General features: G+C 36.1%; 1 protein-coding gene across 3 annotated transcripts in view; it reads left to right on the forward strand.

The window, feature by feature from the left end:
* PUS10 (pseudouridine synthase 10) overlaps positions 1–14,319 on the forward strand; it is a 62,848-nt gene extending 48,529 nt beyond the window's left edge. For all 3 annotated transcript variants that reach the window (XM_081069042.1, XM_081069041.1, XM_081069043.1), the window contains 7 exons: positions 1,525–1,581; positions 2,431–2,507; positions 2,601–2,656; positions 3,677–3,794; positions 8,037–8,179; positions 10,876–10,975; positions 12,861–14,319. In XM_081069042.1, coding sequence (XP_080925168.1) covers positions 1,525–1,581; positions 2,431–2,507; positions 2,601–2,656; positions 3,677–3,794; positions 8,037–8,179; positions 10,876–10,975; positions 12,861–12,899 — 590 coding nt within the window. In that variant the 3' untranslated portion in view covers positions 12,900–14,319. The remainder of the gene's footprint in view (positions 1–1,524; positions 1,582–2,430; positions 2,508–2,600; positions 2,657–3,676; positions 3,795–8,036; positions 8,180–10,875; positions 10,976–12,860) is intronic.
* The last annotated feature ends 9,349 nt before the right edge of the window (positions 14,320–23,668 follow it).

The following is a 23,668-nucleotide window of genomic DNA, read 5'->3' on the forward strand; positions in this document are numbered from 1 at the left end:
CCTGGGAAAAAAATGGCTGTCAAAATGGTTTTCACCCTCTTTCTACCTTTCCCATCTGTTCTTCCCAGCAGTCTTGTTCTTCCTCATCTTGTGCTTTCCAAAGTGGCTGGATGATTGAGGAATTACAAACCTCACAGCTCATATTGCAGTCATGCTCTAAGTGTAGGAATGTTCCTGTGCTTTTCCTGTCCTAACCCTGTCACTATATTATAGTCCATATCCCTCCATAAACAGTAAGCTCTGTGATAAGGACAGTGTGTATCGTATTTGCCTTTGTCTTCCCAGCATCAAGTGGCACAGTGCCTTGCACACACATCCTGTAGACATTTGTTCCTGAATGAATAAATCAGGGTGTGAGCCTGAGTTCTAGCCTTCAACCTCTGTATTCAGAGACCTTATACTTTACCACTCTAATGACTGACCAGGCTTCGCAAAACATCCCAGCCGTTGCCAATCCTTGGTCCACGGCAACTGGTCTTACTTTCTCTGTCGGTGTGAGTCTGAGCATTTAGGGCTGTCTTTGTGGGGTAGTCTAGACCAGTGGTTAGGGAACTCTGGGTGGAGCCAGACTGCCTGGTTCAGATCCTGACCATACCACTTACCCATGATGTGATCTTAGACGAGGTACTTACCCTGTCTCTGTCTCTCCTTCCTTATAAGTAAAATGGAGGTAATGATGATACCTACAAGAACCTTATAGTGTTAACATATGTGAAGCATTTGGAATAATGTCTGCTCATGGCAATGTTGCTATGGTGATGATGGTGAAATCATCAGTCAGTTCTGTATCTAAGAAAGTTGTCACGAAATGCCTCCACCCCCTCCTACTTTTGTTTTTTGTTTTTTTTAACCATTTCCCATTCCAATATTTGCAGCTTTTAGTCTGTGATGACATATCTGTCTTAGAATGAACACTAGTTTTGTCATGGTTCCAGCTTAGGTTTGCTTATATAATGAATTTGCTTTTAGAGTCAAACCTTTTACCCTTGAATTCTCAAATAAATGTTTTTGGTTTGTTTCAAGGGACAAGAAGAAAGTAGATGATAGGTTTTTCACCATGAGCTTATAGCCAGGGTGGTGATGGGGCCTTCCTCCAAACAGTGCTCTGTCTTTTGCTTTCCCGTGGGATGGTGGCATGGGATGGTCGTTAATATCTAGCTTTGACATCAGAAGCACCTAGCTCTGCCATTTAGTCATGTGACCTTGGGGAAAGTACTTAACCTTTCAGAAGCTTGGGGTTCTTTTATTTAACCCCTACCTTATAAGGTGATAATAAGAATTAAATGAAATAACGTATGCAAAAATTTTTAGTTCAGGGCCGAGTATAAAATAAGTGCTCAATATGTGGTTATTATTACCGTTGCTATTTTCAGGAGAGATTGGAGTTAGAGGTGGGATAATGACTATCCTTTGGGATACTCCTATAAATTGTTAAGACAAACTGGGTTTCTACCAAAAGGTGGGAACAAAAGTCTTAGGACTATTATGTCTCTGATTTTTTTTTTCTTTGTCTGCTTTTCTAAGGTTTTAATTTTTCATCCTCCGGAAGAGAAGATGTAGATGTGAGAACATTAGGAAATGGTAAGATTGCAACAGCATCACTTGACTAGAACTAACTTTCAGCTATCAGGTTGACTGTAGTGCCTTAGTCAAAACCAAAGTGGGCAGAGCCCGGAGCTTTTCCAAGTGAGGCAGCTTTGTGGATTATGGAGCTACCTCTATAAATTATATGATTATGTTTTAACAGGAATCATTCTTCAGAGGCTGTCTTTATTGCATACCTGTAGACTACAAGGGAATTTTATGTGTATTAACAAGGAGGTGCCTCATTTTTTCCAAAAGTTTGAATATTAATTGTTCCATGTAATAACATTTCAGCGGGGCCACTACAGTTTTTAAAATGCACATCTTCATTTAAAAAGTGATTCTGCTCTTTTAGCCTTCATGTCTCTCATTTTACGTTGTTCCGTTACAAGGAAAATGAGAGTTAATCCTGAGCTGTTTGAGATTTATAGTCCCTTCCTCTCATTGAATCACAGCTGAAATTTCTGTTTCACTAGTGGATTAGGCAAGGAGGATGGATTTCAACTGGGTATTCCTGGGCATCGCTGCATGTGGCAATGTTACACTAGTGTAACCAAGTTAATTAGCAGTTTTTTGGGTTTAATTTTTTAATTAACACAGCCTTGTTCAAGAGCCTTTGGGAAAGCAGTCATTTTCACATATTGCCTGTACTGGGGTTTAGCAGCCCCCCAAAAGCCCCTTGATTCTTTTCACACATTCTTCCCTCCCCCAGATGTAGTCATGTCACTAAACTTTCAGTCCTCTAGAGCTCAACTCGTTTTTTCACACCTCCTAACCCTCTTGCATTAGCCCAAATGTTAACTCCATCAACACGTTTCTGTTTCATGACGGGGTGTGTGCTGCCAGGAAGGCCCTTTGCAATTGAGCTGGTGAATCCTCATAGAGTACATTTCACTTCACAAGAAATTAAGGAACTTCAGCAGGTAAACCACTTCATGACATGGAAATCGTCATGTTTCTGCAACTCTGTAACTGAACTAGAGTTGCTAATTGTTTTTCTTTTTCTGCTACTACAGAAAATTAATAACTCATCTAACAAAATCCAAGTCCGCGACTTACAGCTTGTCACAAGGTAAGGGTAGCTCACTGGAGATCATTTCAAAAGTGAAGTTTTGATTGTAGATCATACATCTGATAAGAGAATTGTATCCATAATATATAAAGAACTCTTACAACTCAGTAATAAGTAAGCAACCCAATTAATAATAGGGAGATGATTGAGTGGGCATTTCTCCCAAGAGAATATATGAATAACCAATGAATACCTTAAAAAATGCCTAATGTCATTAGTCATTAGGGAAATGCAAATCAAAACCACAAGATCCCTCTTCACATTCACTAGGATGGCTATAATAAAAAAAGATGGAAAATACAAGTGTTGGCAAGGATGTGGAGAAATTGGAACCCTCATATATTACTGTGGGATTGTAAGTGTGGCCACTTTGGAAAACAGTTTAGCAGTTTCTCAAAAGGTTAACATTTGACCCAGTGATTCTACTTCTAGATATATATCCAAGAGAAATGAAAATTTACATCCACACAAAAAATCTACATGAATGTTCGTGGTAGTGTTATTCACAGCAGCAAAAATAGTAGAAACAACCCAAATGTCCATGGATAAACAAATTGTGGTATATCCACAGCAGAATATTATTTAGTAATAAAGAGGAATGAAGCAGTGATACATGCTGCAACATCAATAAAGCTTGAAACCATTATGAAGTGAAAGAAGCCAAGACACCAGACACCACATATTGTATGATTCCATTTTATATGAAGTGTTCAGAGTAGGGAAATCTGTAGAGATAAAAAGTCTATTAGTGTTTGCCAAGGGCTGGGGGGAATGGGGGCTGGGAAGTGACTGCAAACATGTATGGAGTTTCTTTTTTTCGGTGTGATGAAAGTATTCTAAAATTAGATGATGGGGATAGCTGTACAACTTCATAAACATACTAAAAATCACTGAATTGTACAGTTAGAACAGGGGAATTGTATGTAAATTACATAAAGCTATTTTTAAAGAAAGGGAAGTGTAGGGCAACTCATGTGTGTGTTTTATACAGACAAACTTTCTTTTATTGTTTTTGTTTAGAGAGGCAATAGGACATATGAAAGAAGGTGAAGAAGAAAAGACCAAGACCTATAGTGCCCTAATATGGACAAATAAAACAATACAGAAGAAAGACATTGAATTCCTAAATGACATAAAGGTAGTTAAGTGCCCTAATTCTTTTTATTTTATTTTTCTACCACCTATAAAAGATTCCTTTGTCTTCTAGTTTATTCCCAGCAAGTCAGAGAACATGGGTACTGGGGACAGTAAGACCTGGTTTGAAATCCTGGCTCTGCCATTTACTAGTTGAATGAGTGGGCAATTCATCTAACCCGTCTGGGAGGCAGTGTGCTAGTGATTAAAGGGCCTGCCTCTGAGGAGAGATTGCCTGGGTGTAAATCCTGGATCTGTGTGTCTTAACTGTGTGACTTTGGACAAGTTATGTAGCCTCTTTATGCTTCAATTTCTTCATCTATAAAATTAGAAGAATTAAATGCATTGAGTTATACAAAGTACTTGGAACAGTATCTAGCACATAGAATACACTCAGCGATACTACTATTGTATTTGACCATCTGTACAAAAGAAATATAAAATAGGACTTATCTAATAGATTTGATGCTAAGATTAAGTCCATAAATAAAACATGTTATAAATAAATAAAAATAAAACGTGTGGAGCAGAAGTACTTTGGCACATGCTAGGTTTTCCTTCACATGAGCGTGTCACTATAGAGGGTCTGCCTGTTCATTTGCATATTTCTTCCCATCTGCCCCCGACTTCTTCCTGTAAAGATAATTTACTTTCAAAGGCAAGGAATGAGCATAAATGGGCACAAAGATGCTCATATACAGTTATTACAACATTGTTTAAATGGGCAATATTTTGTAATAATCTAAATGATCTACTAGAGGGGATGGGTTTAATGTTATGGCTTATCTATATGATGGACTATTACTAGCCAGCTGTTATAAATTATGTGGTAGATGAATATTTATCGAGAAAGGAAAATGTTCCCAGTAAGTGCTAAGGGGGAAAGAACAAGCTATAAGCGTATATACAGGATGATACATTGTGATTTAAACCCATATATAAGCGTGTGTTTGTGTGTACACATATACATGACTATATAGAAAACAAATTGTATGGCAAAAGATACCATAAACAGGATTTATACTTATGAAAAATATAAACACCCAAATAGAGAAAAATGGACAAAAGCTATGAACAAGCAGCTGAAAAAACAGCAACTTCAGATGGACAAGAATCATTTGAAAAGATGTTCCACCTCCGGACTGAAGTAACAATAAGACCATCATTTTATTCCTCTGAAACTAATAACACCTATGGTTGGAATAGAGAAGAAGGCCAGTAGCATTCATTCAGTAGAAGTGTAAAGTGTTTCAGCCTTTTTGGAAACCAATGTGGCAATGACTGTAAGAATTTAAAATATTCTCGTCTTCTACCCAGCACTTCCACTACTGGCCATCTTTCCTGAAGAAATAAAACTCCAGTGCACAAGAATGTTTATTGACTTTGTTCAAAGTGGAAAAATCAACAAAACAAAACTGGAATCAAAGTGAATAACCTTTAATAAGAAAATGATAGAACAAATTGGAATATACATCTATTTAAAAAAATGAAAACAACATGTGATCCCATTTAATTTATGTTGTGGTGTATATATACGCCTAAATTTGTTAGAAAAAAAGACAGAGGTAGGTCTACATCTGTGACTTGTAGGAACACCCATGACATTATGAGAAAAATAGTGAAGTGCAGAATAATGTTCATAGTATTGTGAGTGTTTTAGTGAAAACATACAAGTAATTTACCTACTTATCAAAGTTCATTTGTAAGATGAGGGATGAACTATATCAGCCCCAGGGGCCCACCAATTCTCAGATTCTGTGATTCTGTATCTAAGGCTGTTTGTCTTTGGGCCTATTATCTAGGGCCCTTAGGATGATATTTATAGTATAGTTATACTGTAGTATAGTATAGTACAGTATAGTATAGTGTAGTATAGTATACCGTGTTTCCCCGCAAATAAGACCTAGCTGGACAATCAGCTCTAATGCATCTTTTGGAGCAAAAATTAATATAAGACCTGGGCTTATTTTACAATAATATAAGACCTGGTCTTATAATATAATATAATATAATATAATATAATACCCAGTCTTATTTATACTGTAATATAAGTCTTATACTGTAATATTAGATGGGGTCTTTATAATATAATATAATATAATATAATATAATATAATATAATATAATATAATATAATATAATATAATATAATATAATATAATATAATAATATAATATAATAATATAATATATAATATAAATAATAAATACTGGGTCTTATATTAATTTTTGCTCCAAAAGATGCATTAAAGCTGATTGTCCGGCTAGGTCTTATTTTCAGGCAAACACAGTAGTTATACTATAGACTATGACAGTTGTACTATAGATAGTTATACTATAATTATACTATAGCTATCTTTAAGATTATAAAACAAATTTCTAAACCTCTATTCCATCACATGTGTACAAGTCATTCAGAATGCTGTGGGGAAAGTAAATGCATTTTAAAAATATATTCCAGTTTGGGGGTAGCTGTAGAGCTAATTCAGAAATAATGCTGAAAGATGATTTTTATAGGTACAGCCTAAGTAGTGAAAGGATCTATTTTAATGATCCGTAGCCCAAGTGGACTACGGAGACTACTTGACTTCTAATATTTTATTAAGTGTTAAGGATAAAACAGTTTTCAAATATTACTACTGGTATAAAAAATATAAAAACTGAGTTACCGCACCATTCTGAGAAGTTTCCTCTTTTGTAAGGAAAAAACTTCTAAGGAAAAAAACAATCATTTGTATATGGTTGTATGTATTTCCGGAAATTCAGCAGTATGGGACAGCAAAATGAAATGTTCAAGTAAATGAAGTGGTTTCCTTCTGTCTGCTGAAAACAAGCAGACTGAAAAACACACATGAGCGTGTGTTGATCTGAGCATTATATTGGGAGTAGTGGTGGGTCTACCAGCTTAGTTAGTCCTTCCATGGACAGGCTCGCGGGTCAAAGTCCTGGGAGTGAGTGGAGGTAAAACGGGAGAAGCACACTCCTACACAGTCCCCCATTCAAAGGCCTGCTGTTTCTGTACTCTAAAGTGGAGGCCATATCTTTAGAGAGTCCTTAATAGTTCAGCCTTGTCCTTCTTTTGGTCTTTTTGGCCAGAGAAATGTCAAACCTTAGGGAGACAGTTTATCTCATCAGAACAAAGTGCCTCTAAAATCAAACAATTATAGAATCATAAAACCCACGATTTAGGAGGGGCCATTGACTCACTGCTTTGATAAAAGCAGTCACACTATTTCAAGGGTAGTCTTTGTTGGAACTTGTTCTTTCTCTCTTGGTGGAGAACTTGATAGAGGGGAGACTAGACAGAAATCTTTGTTCTTAGTATGGCTTCAGGCATTCACTGATCATGTAAATTAGGAAGGAGCTGTTCCAACAAGAAACTGCAGAGGATTCAGTCTTTATGCCTACATTTCTGGTTATACCCAACATCTATTTTTAAAACTTGGTATTAGTTGGCCTTTTATAATACTAACTTCTATTTCTTAATTTATATCTTGTGACATAAAAGGAAATCTCTAATTGTGAGAAAAATAAGCCTGTGTCCCTATAAATCTGCACTGGAAAAAGACATGCTGTATTATTCTCAAGTAACTTGAATTGAGCTAACAGAGAAGTCCTGGTTTATTGTATGCACTTACTTGTAATTATTATGTTGGAACACCACCCTAAAACTGTGATGCAACTGTTAATTTCCCAGATTATCCTTTAGTATAACAACAACTACAACAACAACAACAACAAATGAGTAGGTATATGGTTCTCCCTAACACACTCACACTGCCCATACACACAAGTGATGCCGAGGTCCTACCTGCTACAAATAGCCATTTCTCACCTCTGCCTGAAATCCTCACTATTATGTCACTCGTTGGGTTGGGAGCAAGGGAGGAAGGTAAGAACATGTCTTCTAGATGAGCTGTTAAAGGGCAGGATAGAACTCCAGGGTCCTAATCAATTTGTTAACTATTAAAGCAAAAGAGACCTTGGGGATCATTTACTTCAAAGCCTTTTTTTGTAGTTTTGGGGCCCAGAAAATGAGTAATCATGGACCAGGTTATGAGAAGTCCCACAGAGTGCAAACCTTAGTGGATACAATTCATTATAGTATTAGTTTCTACCCTGACAGTGCTAGCTGGGGTCCTCTGAAGACAACATCTGTGGTGAGCCATGGATGACAAAAGAGGTTCTGAGACAAACTTCAATGGGCAACACAGCTGATTCATGGTGTGTATCATATCCTCTGCTAGGACTTAAAAATTGACCAGAAAACACCTCTCCGGGTCCTTCACCGGAGGCCCCTGGCTGTGAGAACCCGTATCATTCATTCCATGGAAACATGCTATGTGGATGGGCATCATTTCCGCCTCTATCTGAAGACTCAAGCTGGAACGTATCCTTTCACCGTCTGCACTGTAATAATCTAACCTGAACCCTATTGGAAGAGTGAATGCTGCCCTAGAAAATAGGTTCAGCTTGATCTGGGAGGGTAGGGAAAAGATTAAGTTGGAGAAGGTTTTTTTTGTTTTGTTTTGTTTTTGGTTTGGGTTGTTTCCCCCCATTAAATTTGCATTTTTCAAAATGACATTTTAAACTATGAGGCAGCAGCCAGTTCGATGTGAACTTCAAAATATTTAGTGTGTGCTCATACCATGCTGAGCACATACCGTGTTGCCCTGAAAATAAGCCCTAGCCGGACAATCAGCTCTAATGCATCTTTTGGAGAAAAATTAATATAAGACCCAGTCTTATTTTACTATAAGACCCGGTCTTATATACTATACTATACTATACTATATAAGACTGGGTCTTATATTAATTTTTGCTCCAAAAGACTCATTAGAGCTGATTGTCCAGCTAGGTCTTATTTTCGGGGACACATGGTAGTAAGTACTCAGGAAACACTTTTGACTGATTCATTGCTGTCTTTACACATTTTGCCAGTCACATACTCATGACCACCTCTGGGTCCTCTCAGCATTTCTGAGTATTTGCCTCAGATAATTAAACACTGACAGTAGATGGGAGTGGCCCTACTTTACATGTTGATCTTCACTTTATTTGATCACTGTCCCAGAACAAGAGAATAGTCCAAGCTGATCACTTGTTCATAACCTACCCTGCCTTGCATGGTTGTTTTATCTGATCTGAATTGCTGGTGAAAATATAACAGGGTCTGCCCTAGCTTTAATTTACTTTTCAAAGGTGTTCCTAGTTTTTATTTGTTTCTTGGTTTTATATTATTTTGTGATCCAAAAGCATGAAGTGAATTGCATTCTAACCAGTATAAAACTAATGATATATTTATGGATATGAGGGAAAAAAATGTCAAGTTTTAATCACCAAGTAGCATTCTCATTATATTGCTGTAATTAGTCTGCCTCTCCTTCCCCATCAACCTCCTCTTCTTTCTTCCCCTCCAACCCCACCCCAAAAGTGACCAGGATTTACGTATAGGTTAATACGTATATTAACTGACTCTCAAATATGTACACGTATAGGTTACAGACTCTCAAAATCTCCTAAATTTTTACCATGTAGAACAAGAGATGGTCTATTTAAACTGCAGCGGACAGATATTTGTATCTTTCCTGTTTGGAGCACATCTCCCTATTATGATGAAATGTGGATGGGATTTCAAAGAAATCACAAAATTTTTTTCCCCCAATTCTTTTAACCTAATCTCAGCTTTAGTTTTGGTATGCTAGAGAGAAATGCAATTAGAGAAACGTAATGGTCTTTTGGTGAAGCTAATGTCATTTCAATCATTAAAATATTTTTAGAACAAGCCATGTACATGTAACTTAAGGCGTCAGCCAAGACAGACTGGTAAAGCTTTAGATACCATGTAGTAATACACAGAAGTATGTAAATTTTTCACATATATTGCTCAGTACACTGAACTAATTCATTTGATTTATACCTCATCCCTCTGACTATGAATAAGAACCATTCTGGACCTTTTCACTGTTTATTCTGGGACTTTTTGGTCATCTCCCCTTATCATTGCTACTCAGAAGTAGCATCTCTAAAGAACTTGAGAGAAAAATAAGGACAATTATTGAATAATTATGAATTTAGCAAAGAAGACAGTTACTAGATAATTACATGTTTTATGCTTGAATCAACACATTTAGTGAAAGTAGTATGAATAAACTTTCAGAAAGTGGGGATACAACATCAGCATAATGTGATATTAATTTTTATGTATCTGAGAATAAATTTATTTTTCCTATTCAAATTACATTAAATTTTTATATTAAGTGCTGGTTTATAGACCACAACATAATGCTGAATGAGTTTTACTGAATGCTGCTGAAAACATATCTTTCAGATAAATATTGTCAAGGTTGTAGTAGAGTTCTGTATAAGGAATGTTAATGTAATCTTATTAATAATGAATATTAGGATTAGTCATTGGCTTCAAAATTTGAAGCCCTATGAGGGAAACACAAAGTTGTCCCTTTAAAAAGAGAGACAATTAATAATTCTTTTGCAAAACAACTAGAACTTAGGTCCTTTGATAATCTTTCTGAAGTGCTTTTATCAAGACTAAATTAATAGTCTCACTATCACTCCCATCCTATTGCCATTGTGTCACCAGGTCATATTACAAGGAAAGCTATCACTGAGGTCACTCTGTGTAAGCCTGTGGAAACTTACCATCTGGCAGATGCTGGCTGCCATTATTGAAAAATGGGACCAGAAAGATGTCAAAATGGAAGTTGTGCAAAGAAGAAATAGCTGGGTTGGTTTTTATGTTTGTTTCTTTAATATATATAGCATTGAGGTACAGCTAATTTTGAAAATCCATCCCCAAACTTGGAGATGAGCCAAGGAAAAAAAAAGAAAGTCATGACGCTTGGGAAGTTTGATGTAAATACAGGTCCTAGGTCGTCATGTTGGCTGCCAGGCTGATAGGAACATTTGCTGTAGCTTATTTTCTAAGACACGCTTCACAAATCACAGCTCAGAAATAACCTCTCTTTTGTAACATTTCTGCTTTTGTTATTCCTCTTTCACCTATCAAATCTGACCAAACAGTTGGTACTGCATGGCTATCTTATTTTTTCCTTAAACAAACTCCAGCTACATTAAAGAGTTTGTACATGGAGACTTTGGGAGAACCAAGCCAAACATTGGCTCTCTGATGAATGTGACTGCAGACATTCTGGAGCTGGATGTTGAGGTAAACCATTTTATTGTGAAAATGCCCATCTGCACTGTGAATTCAAAGTTATGCTCTTTGAGCGGTAAGTCAAGCAATATTACTCACCTTAAGAGGTATTTGAAAATGGTTAAAATCTCACAGTAGCATTAATATTGCAGGGAGGGACTATCCTGGAATTTTTCTTCAAAAAAATGCAGGTCTCATTTATCATCTTTGCAAATATACAGCTAATTTATTACTTGTTCCTTACATATGGCATGAGATCTAAACTCTTAAACCAAGCAGGGAACTGAAGTTGTAAGTGCCCTTCACATGTCCTTTGGACTCTATATTTCATTCCCATACCAATTTTGTCTTACAAAGAATTTAAGGTAGTCTAGTCCAAAATATATATTCAGGACAGGGGTAGAAAATGGGATGAGCCAATGGTTATTAATTAAAACAGTTCTATAAGGGACCCCTATGATGTGGTCGAAATTTTCCACTCTTATAATCTGAACTGAAACAAGGTTAAAATCTTAAGTAATTAGAAGGATGGATAGAGTGGAACTTTCAGGCAATTCTCCATATTTTTCTCATTTGAGCACCAGTATGCATTGAATCACAAATTGTGCTTCTTGACGAATATCCGATTAGGAATAGAGTCCTTCCCCACCCCACAAAAAACCACCAAAATTTTGGAGGCTAGCATTGTGCACTTGGGAATAGTATCCGTTATAAACAGAAGTGGGTGTAATTGCCTACTGTGAAAACAGCTATGGTAATCTGATGATCACTGGAGCATTATTACCTTACTCAGTTCTCAAGTGCTTTCAGATTAGATTTTATACAGCTCAGCCAGGGATACCGTAGCACCTTCAAGGCTGCAGGGAACCTCCTCAGTGAGACTATCATTTTGATGAAAACAGCCTTCTGTTAAAATCCTAATTGCATTCATCTTCTTCACCTTAATTGTTAGAACAGCTTAGGAGTGTCACAGGTTAGTGTTTCTCAGCCCTGATTGTCCACCGGAATCAGCTGTGGAGCTTTTTTACACTACAATATGCTTATCCTCCCCTGCCCTCAACACATACAAGACTGTGGTCAGTAATGATTAGTTTTCAGGCTTGAGAAACCACCTAACTTATATGTGGGTGTTTGGTGGATGGCTACATTCTGAAACAGAACCAAAACATTTTATTGGAATCTATGAAAGATACACACACATGTACATATGCAATAGTTATTTGGGCTTTTCTAATAAAGTTTTTCTGAATCTGGTATGTGAAATGACTCACATTAATTTAAAAATAATTTTTAGCAAATCAGTTCAGGTTTTAAATTTTCAGTCTCAAAAAACACACAGGTATTGTGGATTTTTTTTTCTTAAACTTTCTCCTAAATTAGGCCCTCTAGGGTAGTTAAGATGAAGTACCATTTCATACTTCTAAGGACTGGAATGTGGCACAAAATAGTCTAGTACTATAATTTCATTATAATTTGAAGGTCAAGGTTTTGTTTTAGAAAAGCCAGGGTAAAAATATGGATATATGGAAAGATGAAAATGATTAGAATAAAAGTTGCTTAGACATCTGAGGGCAAGTTGGTGTAGCCACCCAAATGTTTGCTACTTTATGCATAAATAACGAAAAATTTTAAATGTTCTCTAGGTTTTTATCAGTCAAAAGGCACAATTAATAACCAGTTGACTAACGAAATACTCAGTGAATTCCCCACAGACCTCAGGCCCAAGAATCTGAAGTCCTAGAATTAGTTTTAGCGTTAAATTGTTGTGTTTAATGGCTCTTCTTTTTCAATGCAATTTCTTCTGTTATTCTATATTGAAACTTTTAAATTTATACAGCGTTACCAGCAATGCTTCCTAGAACAGTAATGTATTAATGACTCATTTTCTTCCTTCTAGTCTGTAGATGTCGACTGGCCCCCTGCTCTGGATGACTAGCTTTCAAATTTGGAAACAGAGACGAAGGTTTTCATGGTACCATGTGGAAGTCCATTGTGCATACACTGTACTATGGCTGTTGACTCACCATAAGAGTGTCTTGGAAACTATTTGGATCATGTTGATCTATTTATTTTTAAATTTTTTGTACTATCTCAGGCTCTATATACAGTCTATGTATATTTTCTGTTAAATTGTTCTAAGGATGTCTTATGATTTTTCTTATTCCCTCTCCAACCCCAAGCCAAACTATGAATAATGAAACCATTCTCTCTTCATTCTTTCATTTAGAGAGGGGCACAAACAGGATATATTCTCTGCTCATCTGAGAAGCTATAATTTCTTTCAGCAAAATTTCCCTCCACAAAAGAAATACCACCTTTAAAATCATGTTCTACAATTTGTAAGTGATCTTGATAAAAGTTATACCTATATTTATGCAGTACAGTATCTTATAATAAGATATCAAATGCAAATCTGACACCATTAATATTTTTTCCCTGTAAGCTTCTAGCAAGCTATTACCAATAGAAGTACTTTTTGGTGTGATTTGTTACAAATATTAATGACTTCAAGTCACTATTTTGACAATCTAAAATTGTCACTAAATTTCCTGGGGAAGGAAAGTAAAACCTTAGGAATTGAGGATAACATGGTAAGAGACTCATAAGTCTTTTAAATAAGGAGACACAAGTGCCTTCAATACCTTCAATGCCAGGGATAAGATTTTGAAAAATTGAGATTGCCAAACAAAGGTAAGCTGACATTATTTCAGTATGCTTCCATAAAATTATATAACTTCCAACATCATCATCAGGTAGATGGGAGATTTGTCATCTCCATTTTATAAATATGAAAACCAAAGAATAGAAGCTAAATGATTTATCTAAAATAGTTACTTCCATATCTAAGACTAGACTGAAGTTTCCTGGTCTTTAGGGTCCTTCCAGAAAACCTTATTATTGAGCACCTACTGTGTGAAGAAGGCTTGTTTAAACACACATAACCCTGAGAATTGATTTTTGGAATTTAGATGCCAAATCAAAGAGCTTACCAAAAAAAATAGCCCAACTCTATTTCATATGATCTCACTTGTCAATACGTTAATCATTAGTTGGTACTATGAAGTCATTAAAAAAAAAAACTTTCAGAAAGGAGTCTCATTAAAATTTCAGGCTTAAGTGTAATTTCCATCACCCTGATTGAACTATGTGAGCTCAGTTTAAAACACATGACTTGGATACAATTGGATTACTCAGTCTCCCATCTCTACATTAGACATAGCTCAGAGGTACTAAGATGTATTATTCACTTCAGAAATCAGGGAAATGGTTTGACATGAAATTTCATTATGTGAATAATAGCAAATAATTTTTTCAATGCCAGAAAATGAGAAATGGATAACAGAAATAAACTTGATAAAAATATAAGAACTTTTGTGTGAATGTTTCTCAGTTTCTGCAGCAATTTTGCTACAAAAGAGATTTAAATAATTTGGGAAGATAGTCTTTTGCATGTTTCTTTTGGGCTCAGCTTTGAATTCAGTGGATCTGCAAAATGGGAGAACTAGAACTTCCTTAGCCAACTTAGATGACTTCTATTAAATTTCTATTCCTGAGATTATGCAAAATTTAAAACAAAGAATAAACGTTAGCTGTAAATACTTACTCCAAATGTTCATATGAGACACAGGTTGTTAAAAATTAATGTAGGGGCCGGCCTAGTGGCTCAGGCGTTTAGAGCTCCATGCTCCTAACTCCGAAGGCTGCTGGTTCGATTCCCACATAGGCCAGTGGGTTCTCAACCACAAGGTTGTCAATTCGATTCCTCAACTCCCACAAGGGATGGTGGGCTGCACCCCCTGCAACTAGCAACGGCAATTGGACCTGGAGCTGAGCTGCACCCTCCACAACTAAGACTGAAAGGACAACAACTTGACTTGGACAAAAAGTCCTGGGAAGTACACACTGTTCCCCAATAAAGTCCTGTTCAAAAAACAAAAAAAAGTTAATGTAGGTTTTTATTTATACAGAACTGGAAACATTAAGTAATGTGAGTACTATAGTTTCACTTTTGCTTATATAAAAATATTTTATAATTAGTTTTGTGATCTCCTCTAATAGCTTTGTTTAAATTAAGTTAGTTTTGTGATCTCCTCTGATAACTTTGTTTAAATTAAGTCTTTTAAATAACACTTAGAGAAAGGGCCTTTTGTACTTCCTACATCTCTTTGTCTGTGGTTTAGTTTAGGAAAAATATCAACACTGAATAAATACCTGGAAAAGTAAAAAAACAAATAAAGTTGGTAAAGTGAAAAATTGCCAAAGTAAGATGATAACTAGCTACATTTGTAAATTATGTGAAGTAAATTTAGAAGTTAAATTTCCATTTCCAAAGAGAAAAATATCTTACTTAGGAAGATATTTTCTTGTGGAGCCTTGTTGTTTGATTTTTAAGTCCACATAAAAGAATGAACTTTGATATAAGCTTTTCTGATTTTTAAAAATGGTACCCTTTTTCATTATGAAAAAATATTACTTTTATATTTTTTAATGTTTTTCACTTTGAAATAATTTCAAAGTCACAGGAAAGTTGCAAGAGAAGTACGAAGAACCTTTTCCCTGAATCATTGAGCCAATGATGCCCCATCACCCGAATACATTAGTGTGTAATTCCTACAAACAAGAATATTGTTCTACTTCATTCACCACTGCATAACTATCAAAATCAGGAAATTAACACTGGTATTACTATTATCTAATCCACAGAACCCATTCAAGTTTCACCAGTTGTTCCAACAATGTCCTTCAGAGTCAAGGGATCCCATTTTGCATTTAGTTGTCTCTTCAGTCTCCACCAATCTGAAACAATTCGGCTTTCCTTGACTTTCATTACTTTGAAAATTTCAGGCCAGTTATTTTGTAGATTGTTCCTCAATTTGAGTTTGCCTCATGTTTCATTATTAGATTCAGTTTGAGCACCACAGAAGAGATATTATCTTCTTGCATCTTATAAGGTGTCACACAATTTTGATTTGTGCTATTACTGATGATTGGTTTTGATTGGTTAATACCTGCCAAGGTTCTCCACTTTAATACTTATTCTTTTTTCCCTTTGATTAATAAGTATGTTGTAGCAAGACCATCCAACTTTCACTTACTAGTATTAGCATTCATGGGAGATTTTCACCTGAATCAATTATTACCACAATGATTCTCAAATACTAATTTTCTAATTCCATCATTCTTTTACATTTATTGGTTGGCATTAGGTAGAACTAGGTTCTATATTACGTAGAACTCTCCTTCTTGTAGATTCATGGCTTCCTATTTTATTCAATGGGTTATGCTTTGTTATTGATGTTTGATTTCTAAATGTTGATTTGCCAGTGGGTGCCCCTTCAAGCTGACTTCTGTGTCCTCTTGATATGTCCCCTTCATTCTGGGAGAATGTTCTTACTTTCTAATACAAAAAGACACTCCAGGCTCATCTTGTATTTCATCTGCACCAGCCCTGGATTGGGCTATTTCTCTAAGGAACTAGTTCCTTTAGGTGGAAAATGAGATTTAGAAACCAAAATCTGAGCACTAGGTATGCTCACTGCTATTGTGGCACTGCTGCTCCCAAGCCCTCCCATGGCATGCGTGTACGCACAGGTTTACCTCTATATATTTCTTCACATATATTGAAAACTCTGAGTTATACCAGTACTTCCAATTCCAACCTTCTTCTAGTTTTCTTTCCCTTTCCACATGTGTAATTTCTTCCTCTGACACTGAGAAATCTGCCTCTCATTAGGCTTAATGTATTTATTAATAAATCAGTCCTCCTCATACATCGTCGCATCCTTATTCCAGACCACCGAGACTTCCTTCCCCACCACCCTCACATATTCTCCTTAGGCTCTACACACTGTAATCCTACACTGGGCCACCACCTTCAACCCCCCGAGGCAAGACCTACCTGTACCTTGCTCTGAATAAGTGAATGACTTTTGTCCTCAGTTATTCATAAAGGGAGAGAAACAGGCAGGAAATGAGCCAGGAAGGCAGAAAATAAAAATCTTTTAAAAAGGCATTTCAATATTCTACAAAATTATCATTTCAAAGGACATTACATATGCAAGTATATTCAGCTATAGCGTTCCATTAAAATGCCTAATCTTTCTAAACAAACAAAACTACTTTTCCCTGTAACGTAGATGCTATAAATACACAGAAAATCTGGTTAATATTTTTAAAATCAAATAGCACCAAAATTTTAATAAGGGTTTTAGAATTTTCTCCATTTATTAAGAAAAAAAATCATTGTATACAAATCGTATACAAAATCATTGTATACAAAGGCAATAGTCTGTACAATAAAAGGAATTTTTACATTTTAAAAGTTATTGCATCCTTACATCACACTTAGCCATTAAATAATTGAACAGTACCTGAGAACTTTTAAAAAATCTCTTCAGTGCTTCCAAATTCGTTAGTCACTAAGAAGTGCATAATCTACTTAGAAGACTCAAAAAAATACAATAGTGCCATTCTGTGGGGATCGGGATTCATCAGTTAACTGCATTTTTAAGTACATTCTTTTAAATAATTTCTAAAATGTTCATCTAGTCTGAACCATGCATTTAAGTATGTCCATTACCCAAAAACTTTGTTTTGTTTTCCTTTCCATCTCATCTTAAAGCTACCTGAACTATGCACCGATGGCCAACATTTTCGGCTAATTATCCAATACAATCGAGTGTGTCATCAGTGAAGTCTCCTGAGACTGAATTCCACAAATGGATCCCAAAATACTCCAACCTTATCTAATTCTTACTATATTTTATTCAAAGCTATCATGTTTTGATTAGATAATAAAGTTTATTATTATCTAGAAAAATAGGCAAGATGAGTGTTTGGTATTTTTACCAAAATTTATATTTACCTGTTTATGTATGTAAAAATTCATCAAGCTATACATTTAAACTCAGTCCACTTGCACAGACACTGAAGACTCAATTTGTTGAAGCACCAATGCTTTGTACTACTGTGTATTACTGTTCACACAGAGAGATTTAATTAATTTTTTGTAATTCTTTAAATTTTTGAAAGTCCTATAGTAAATTGAAGTCGTGGAAGCAGGTGATAAGAATATTAGAATATGATAAATTCTACTCCCTTTACAAAGGGTAATTACTAACAGATGGTATTTTTTTCCTGAAGTCTTTCGAAAAAGGTGATTGTTTATAAATTATATCTATATTTTGTTTATTAATGAGGGTAGTGGAGACATGGGTCTTTTATTTTTTTTAACTTTTATTTATTTTAAGTGTGTTTTTCCAGAACCCATCAGCTCCAAGTCAAGCAGTTGTTTCAATCTAGTTATGGAGGGCGCAGCTCACAGTGGCCCATGCAGGGATCGAACCGGCAACCCTTGTGTTATGAGCATTGTGCTCTAACCAACTGAGCTAAACCAGCAGCCCCATGATGGGTCTTTTTTTGGCTGGGATCTATGCTTTGGTTTGCATGAAAAAAATTACAGACATAATTACTTTTGAGATTCAATCTTATCCACTAATGTTAAGTTTGTGCCTTAAGTAAATTCTGCTAAGATGCATTAGTTAAAATATTAATTTGACTAAGTCTTAGATAAACAAAGACATAAAACTGGATACAGACAACACATACATTTATCTCTGATGTGGTGAGCTACCCACCCCTGGGCTTATAATGTTAAATAGCATGACACTTTCTAATATATGTGATACAAAAAATATCCTAATTACACCACTGTCATACTCAACCTTTGAAAACAAAACAGATAAGAATTCTTACAGCGGCCACTTCATTAGCTATGATATGACCCCTTTTAAGAAGACAGTCATGTTACTCCTGATTCATAATCAACTTTGGCTAAGAAATTAAGAGTCATAGAATTTCAGAACTGGGAGTCATTAGTTGACCTATCTTTGCTATATAATTAGAAATGATTCTGGATAGAATAAGGCCAAATGAAGGTCCTCCAGATGTGGGCAATAGCTGGCCACTCTAAAGAGAAACTCATCTTAGGGTTCTTACTAAAGAATATAATCCATAGTGATGTTTTTTCACTCTGTTTTACATTAGACAACTGGAAGGGATGTTTTAGAGATTAATCAGGGGCTGCAGGACATATATAGATGTTGGTTTATTAACCATATTTGATTAGCACTATACAATTTACAGTGTTTCTTCTTATGCATGATTTATTTAATACAACATACCTTGTGAGGTAGGTAGGCTGGGTATTATCTGCATTTTATATCTGAAGAGATAGGCCCACAGAAGGTGTGAGTTGTTAAATATCACACAACTTCGAAGTGGCTGAGCTAAATATTCAAACCCAAATGTTCTGACTGAAAATTCCCTATCCTTACCATTTCTTCATGCTATTTAATAGCCCATAGCAATTTCTTTAATCCCTCTACAAATCAATTTATGATATAACAATTTATTTGGTGCTCTTAGGCAGCCTCAATCACCAATTCCAAGTCTTTTTTTATTTTTTAAATTAAAGTTTACTGGGGTGATAATGGTATTTTTCTGAAGTATTAGGTTAGAAATACAGAACCAAGCTGTTTCTGTTCACTAATGTTTTCAGTAGAGAAGCCTAATTACCAATTTAAAAGACCATTAAAATAGCGAATTCTGATGACAGAAATCAGAGCAGGGGTTTTTGAGGATCCGGTAGACTGGCAATGGGCATGAAGGAAATTCCTGGGGTGCTAGAAATGGTGGTTTATGTTTGCAAAAATTCATCAAGCTGTCCAGTTAAAATTAGTCCACTTTATGCACATTACTGTATATGGTATCTCTCAAAAGAAAAAGACTGCCATCTTTGAGAAAAAGAGTTTTGTCTTATTCTCCTCTATATCATTTCCAGCACCTAACTTGGTACTTTGCACACCAGACGTTTAAAAAATGCGATATGTGATTTGATTCCATGAATACTTCAGTGTCTGTGCAAGGATAAGGTGCCAAAGAAATGCACAGAGAGAGAATTGAGATAAAACCTGCTACATAGAGAGAAGAAACAAGGTCAGGCATACGAAACAATCCTAATAACTGTAAGGCAGAGGGTAATAACTGAGGCAGGGGGTAAAGTATTTCATGAGCTTGAAAATCTAAGCATCACTGCTTTTCCTGCCAGGTTAAGTATCTTTCCCTTTAAGAACCATATCCCTGTCCACATTTTTATAACCATTCCTATGTCAATTTCACCCTTGAGTCTCTAATAATAGCTACCATTTATTCAGCACCAACTATGTCAGGGATTGTGCTAAGTGATGGAGTCCCAAAGATAAATGAGACAAACAAATGACTATAATTTAGTGAGTAGAATTCTGCAATATGGACATGTACAGTGCTACATCTGAACTAGGGAGGCAGGACCAAGTTTCACAGAGGAGAAGCCCAGTCTGAAAAGCTATGTGTGTGGTTGTAGAAGAGCAGAGGCAGAGTGGATAGCAGGCTGAAGGCCTGGAGGCCCAGGGGCCTGAGAAAGTGTTTCTAAGGAATGTTAACTATGCAAAAGGCAATATGGGTGAATGGGATGTTCTTTTTAACTGAAGCATAAGGAGAAGAGATTCCTATTGGGAGAAAAAAGAATGAAGGCCTATACTAAGAATGCAGCAGGAATAAAGGAGGGACTAATGCAAGAGATTTTTAGGAGGCAGACTCCAAAGGACTTGACGACTAAGTGAATGTGAGGTTTCTTTTAAATACTGCGTGGCAGGGTAAATGGTAATGCCATCAGAGTATACAGAAAGAGGATACAAAAGGAGGAGCTAGTTGTGAGGGCATTCAGACAGCATGACAAAACGCTGAAGCTGTGGGCACTTACCCAGGGGAAAAATAGCACCAACTGAGCGCTGGGGTTGAGGGGGGGGTAGTCAGCTTCAGAGAAGAATCTTGTGTACCACTGAAACCTCGGAGGAGCATCTAAGGAGGGAGTGGTCAATGGGATAGAAGGTTACAGATAGGTTAAGCAGGGTGAGGACTGACTAAAAAGATACTAGATTGGACAAGAAAGGGTGTCTCTGGTCACTTTTCCCAGAATATCATAAGAAAATAGTAGGAGGTAAAAGAGAGGGTAGATGACTGGAAAGTGAGGAAATGGAGACTGAAAGCATTTTGTAAGTCTGGATGTGAAGGGATGGAGTATGAGGGTAGAAGGAAATATTCTTTTCCTTTCTTTTTAAGCTAAAGAATACATTTATCATGTTTATGAAAAGAAAGACACTAAAAGCTGATACAGAAACAGGATGGGAGAGAAAGGAGGGGAAGGATCCAGTGAATAGGTAGAGTTTAGAAAGGTATAGTGTCACCTTTTCCTCAAAAACTAAGAGTGAGGTGTTATAAGAATAGATGAAAGTGTAAACGCACTTAGAGATAGAGGAGAAGCAGGTTGTCAATATTTTTTTAATTATAAAATATATTCTATGATCAGTAAATAGCACCTGAAAAAACAAAAAATCCATTAGAAATACTCTGGACACAGATGTAGCAGTAACTTCATTTGGCTTACACAGAAAAAAATTGCAAGTCAATTGCTTATTTAAAAATACCCATTTAGATTTTCTAACAGTGTTTAAGCTGATCAATGCTAATTAATACAAAATTATAGGATTTTGTATTTTTTTAAAAACAGACCACCTATCAACTGCTATCTGGAAATACGTTGGGTTCCTCTTTTGTACAAGTAAGAAATGATGCCTTCAGGTTTTTCTTTCTCCCTGGTAACTGCTACTACACTACGTTATGTGTTTATGATTTTTAAAATTGTATAACAGAAATGTTTCCTTTTGAAATAATAATTTCTGACATATTAATGGTACTTAGTTAGGTATCTTCAATCTTTTTCTTTTGCTTCCTAAATATCCTGACCCCAAGTCTTATCTTGATCTCCTTCCCATTTCCCAGTATCATTCAACTCAGAATTTTTATTTATGTAACCTTCACTCATTCCCTATTTTGACCAAGTTGACTAGTTTTAATTGTTCCAGTAAATTTATGGTTTGGTTGGATGCTATATAAGTGAAATGACATGTTTCTAGCTAGGAATATGTTCAACATTTATGTTAGGTTCTAGTTAAAAGTAAACTAGGTCTTTAGTAAGCTAGTTAGTCAGCATCATGAGAATCCCATAACAACTAAGATTTTACCCAAATTCTACCATCATTTTGCCACTAGGATTACTTTGCTCTCAAATATTTTGGATTACCATTATTAATCCTTGGGACTTGAATGTACATGACTCTGATATAAACCCAATGTTACATTAAACAGAACTATAAAAATCATAAACATCTAATAATTAAAGCTATTTTTTCTTTCAAAAAAGAAAAAAACAGTTGTATCCATAGTACTTTGAAAGTTCGGTAAATACTTACTAAGTGCCTAATATGAAGCAGACACTTTTCTACAAATTGGGGATTCAATGAATGAAACACAAGTATTTCTGCCCTCATGGAGCTTATATTCCAGTATAGGAAAACAAATAGTATAGGAGCTTATATTCCAGTATAGGAAAACAAAGGAATGCTTAGATAAGTACTATGGACAAATATTGAGGGGGGACATGAAGTGCTGATATATATACATATATATACATATATATACATATATATACATATACATACATATATACATGTATGTATATGTGTGTATATATATATATATATATATATATAGCCAAGGAAGGCATTGATCAGGTAACAGCTGATCGAGACTGAAGGATGGAAGGATGGAAGTAGTGAGCTATGCTTATATCAGAGAAACACATTCCAGGCAGAGAGAATACTAAGTACAAAGACTCTTAGGCAGAAGTGTACTTGGTGTTATTGAAGAGGAGCACTGAGTCCAGAGCGAATGGAGAGGGGAAAATGGCAGTAGATGAGGACCTCTCCTTATCCACCAAAGACTTTGGTCTTGACTCTGAGTGAGATGGGGAGCCACTGGATTGTTTTGAGCAGATGAATGATATGATTTGACTTGTCTTAAAAATCACTCTGGCTACTTTAGGGAGAACAGACTGTAGGGAACATCATGATATAAAGAGGATTTTGGAGCCTATAGCTTCAATCCAACCAAGAGATGATGGTGGCTTGGAATAGGATATTAACAGCAGAGATCAAAAGAGGTAGCCAGCTTTGGATATATTCTGAAGGTAGGGCCTACCACGTTTGCTGATAGATTTGGATATGGGACATAAAAGAAAGAAAAAAATTAAGGATGACTCCACAGTATTAGACCTGAGCACCTAGAGGTATGGCACTGCCATTTACTGAGTTGGGGAAAGACTGAAAGAGAAATAAGTTTGTTAGGGAAAAACAATGATATGCTGAGTCTGACCTTTAATTAGGTTTTTAGGTAGAGATGTCAAATCAGCAGTTTTATACACGTGCGTAAACTCCAAATCTGGAGTGCAGGGGACAGGTCTAAGATAGGGGTAAAACTTCAGAGTGGACAGCATGAAATTGGATGAGATCACAGTGAATGAGGACACATAAGAGGAGCGAGCTAGGCCGGCCCGGTGGCTCAGGCGGTTAGAGCTCCATGCTCCTGACTCCGAAGGCATTGCTCCCAGATGGCTCAGTTGGTTGGAGCACGGCCTCTCAACCACAAGGCCTCTCAACCCTTGTGCCATTTCGACTCCCACAAGGGATGGTGGGCTGTGCCCCCTGCAACTAGAAACGGCAACTAGAAACGGCAACTGGACCTGGAGCTGAGCTGCGCCCTCCACAA

The sequence above is a fragment of the Rhinolophus hipposideros genome (assembly GCF_964194185.1).
Source record: "Rhinolophus hipposideros genome assembly, chromosome: 12".
NCBI lineage: Eukaryota > Metazoa > Chordata > Mammalia > Chiroptera > Rhinolophidae > Rhinolophus > Rhinolophus hipposideros.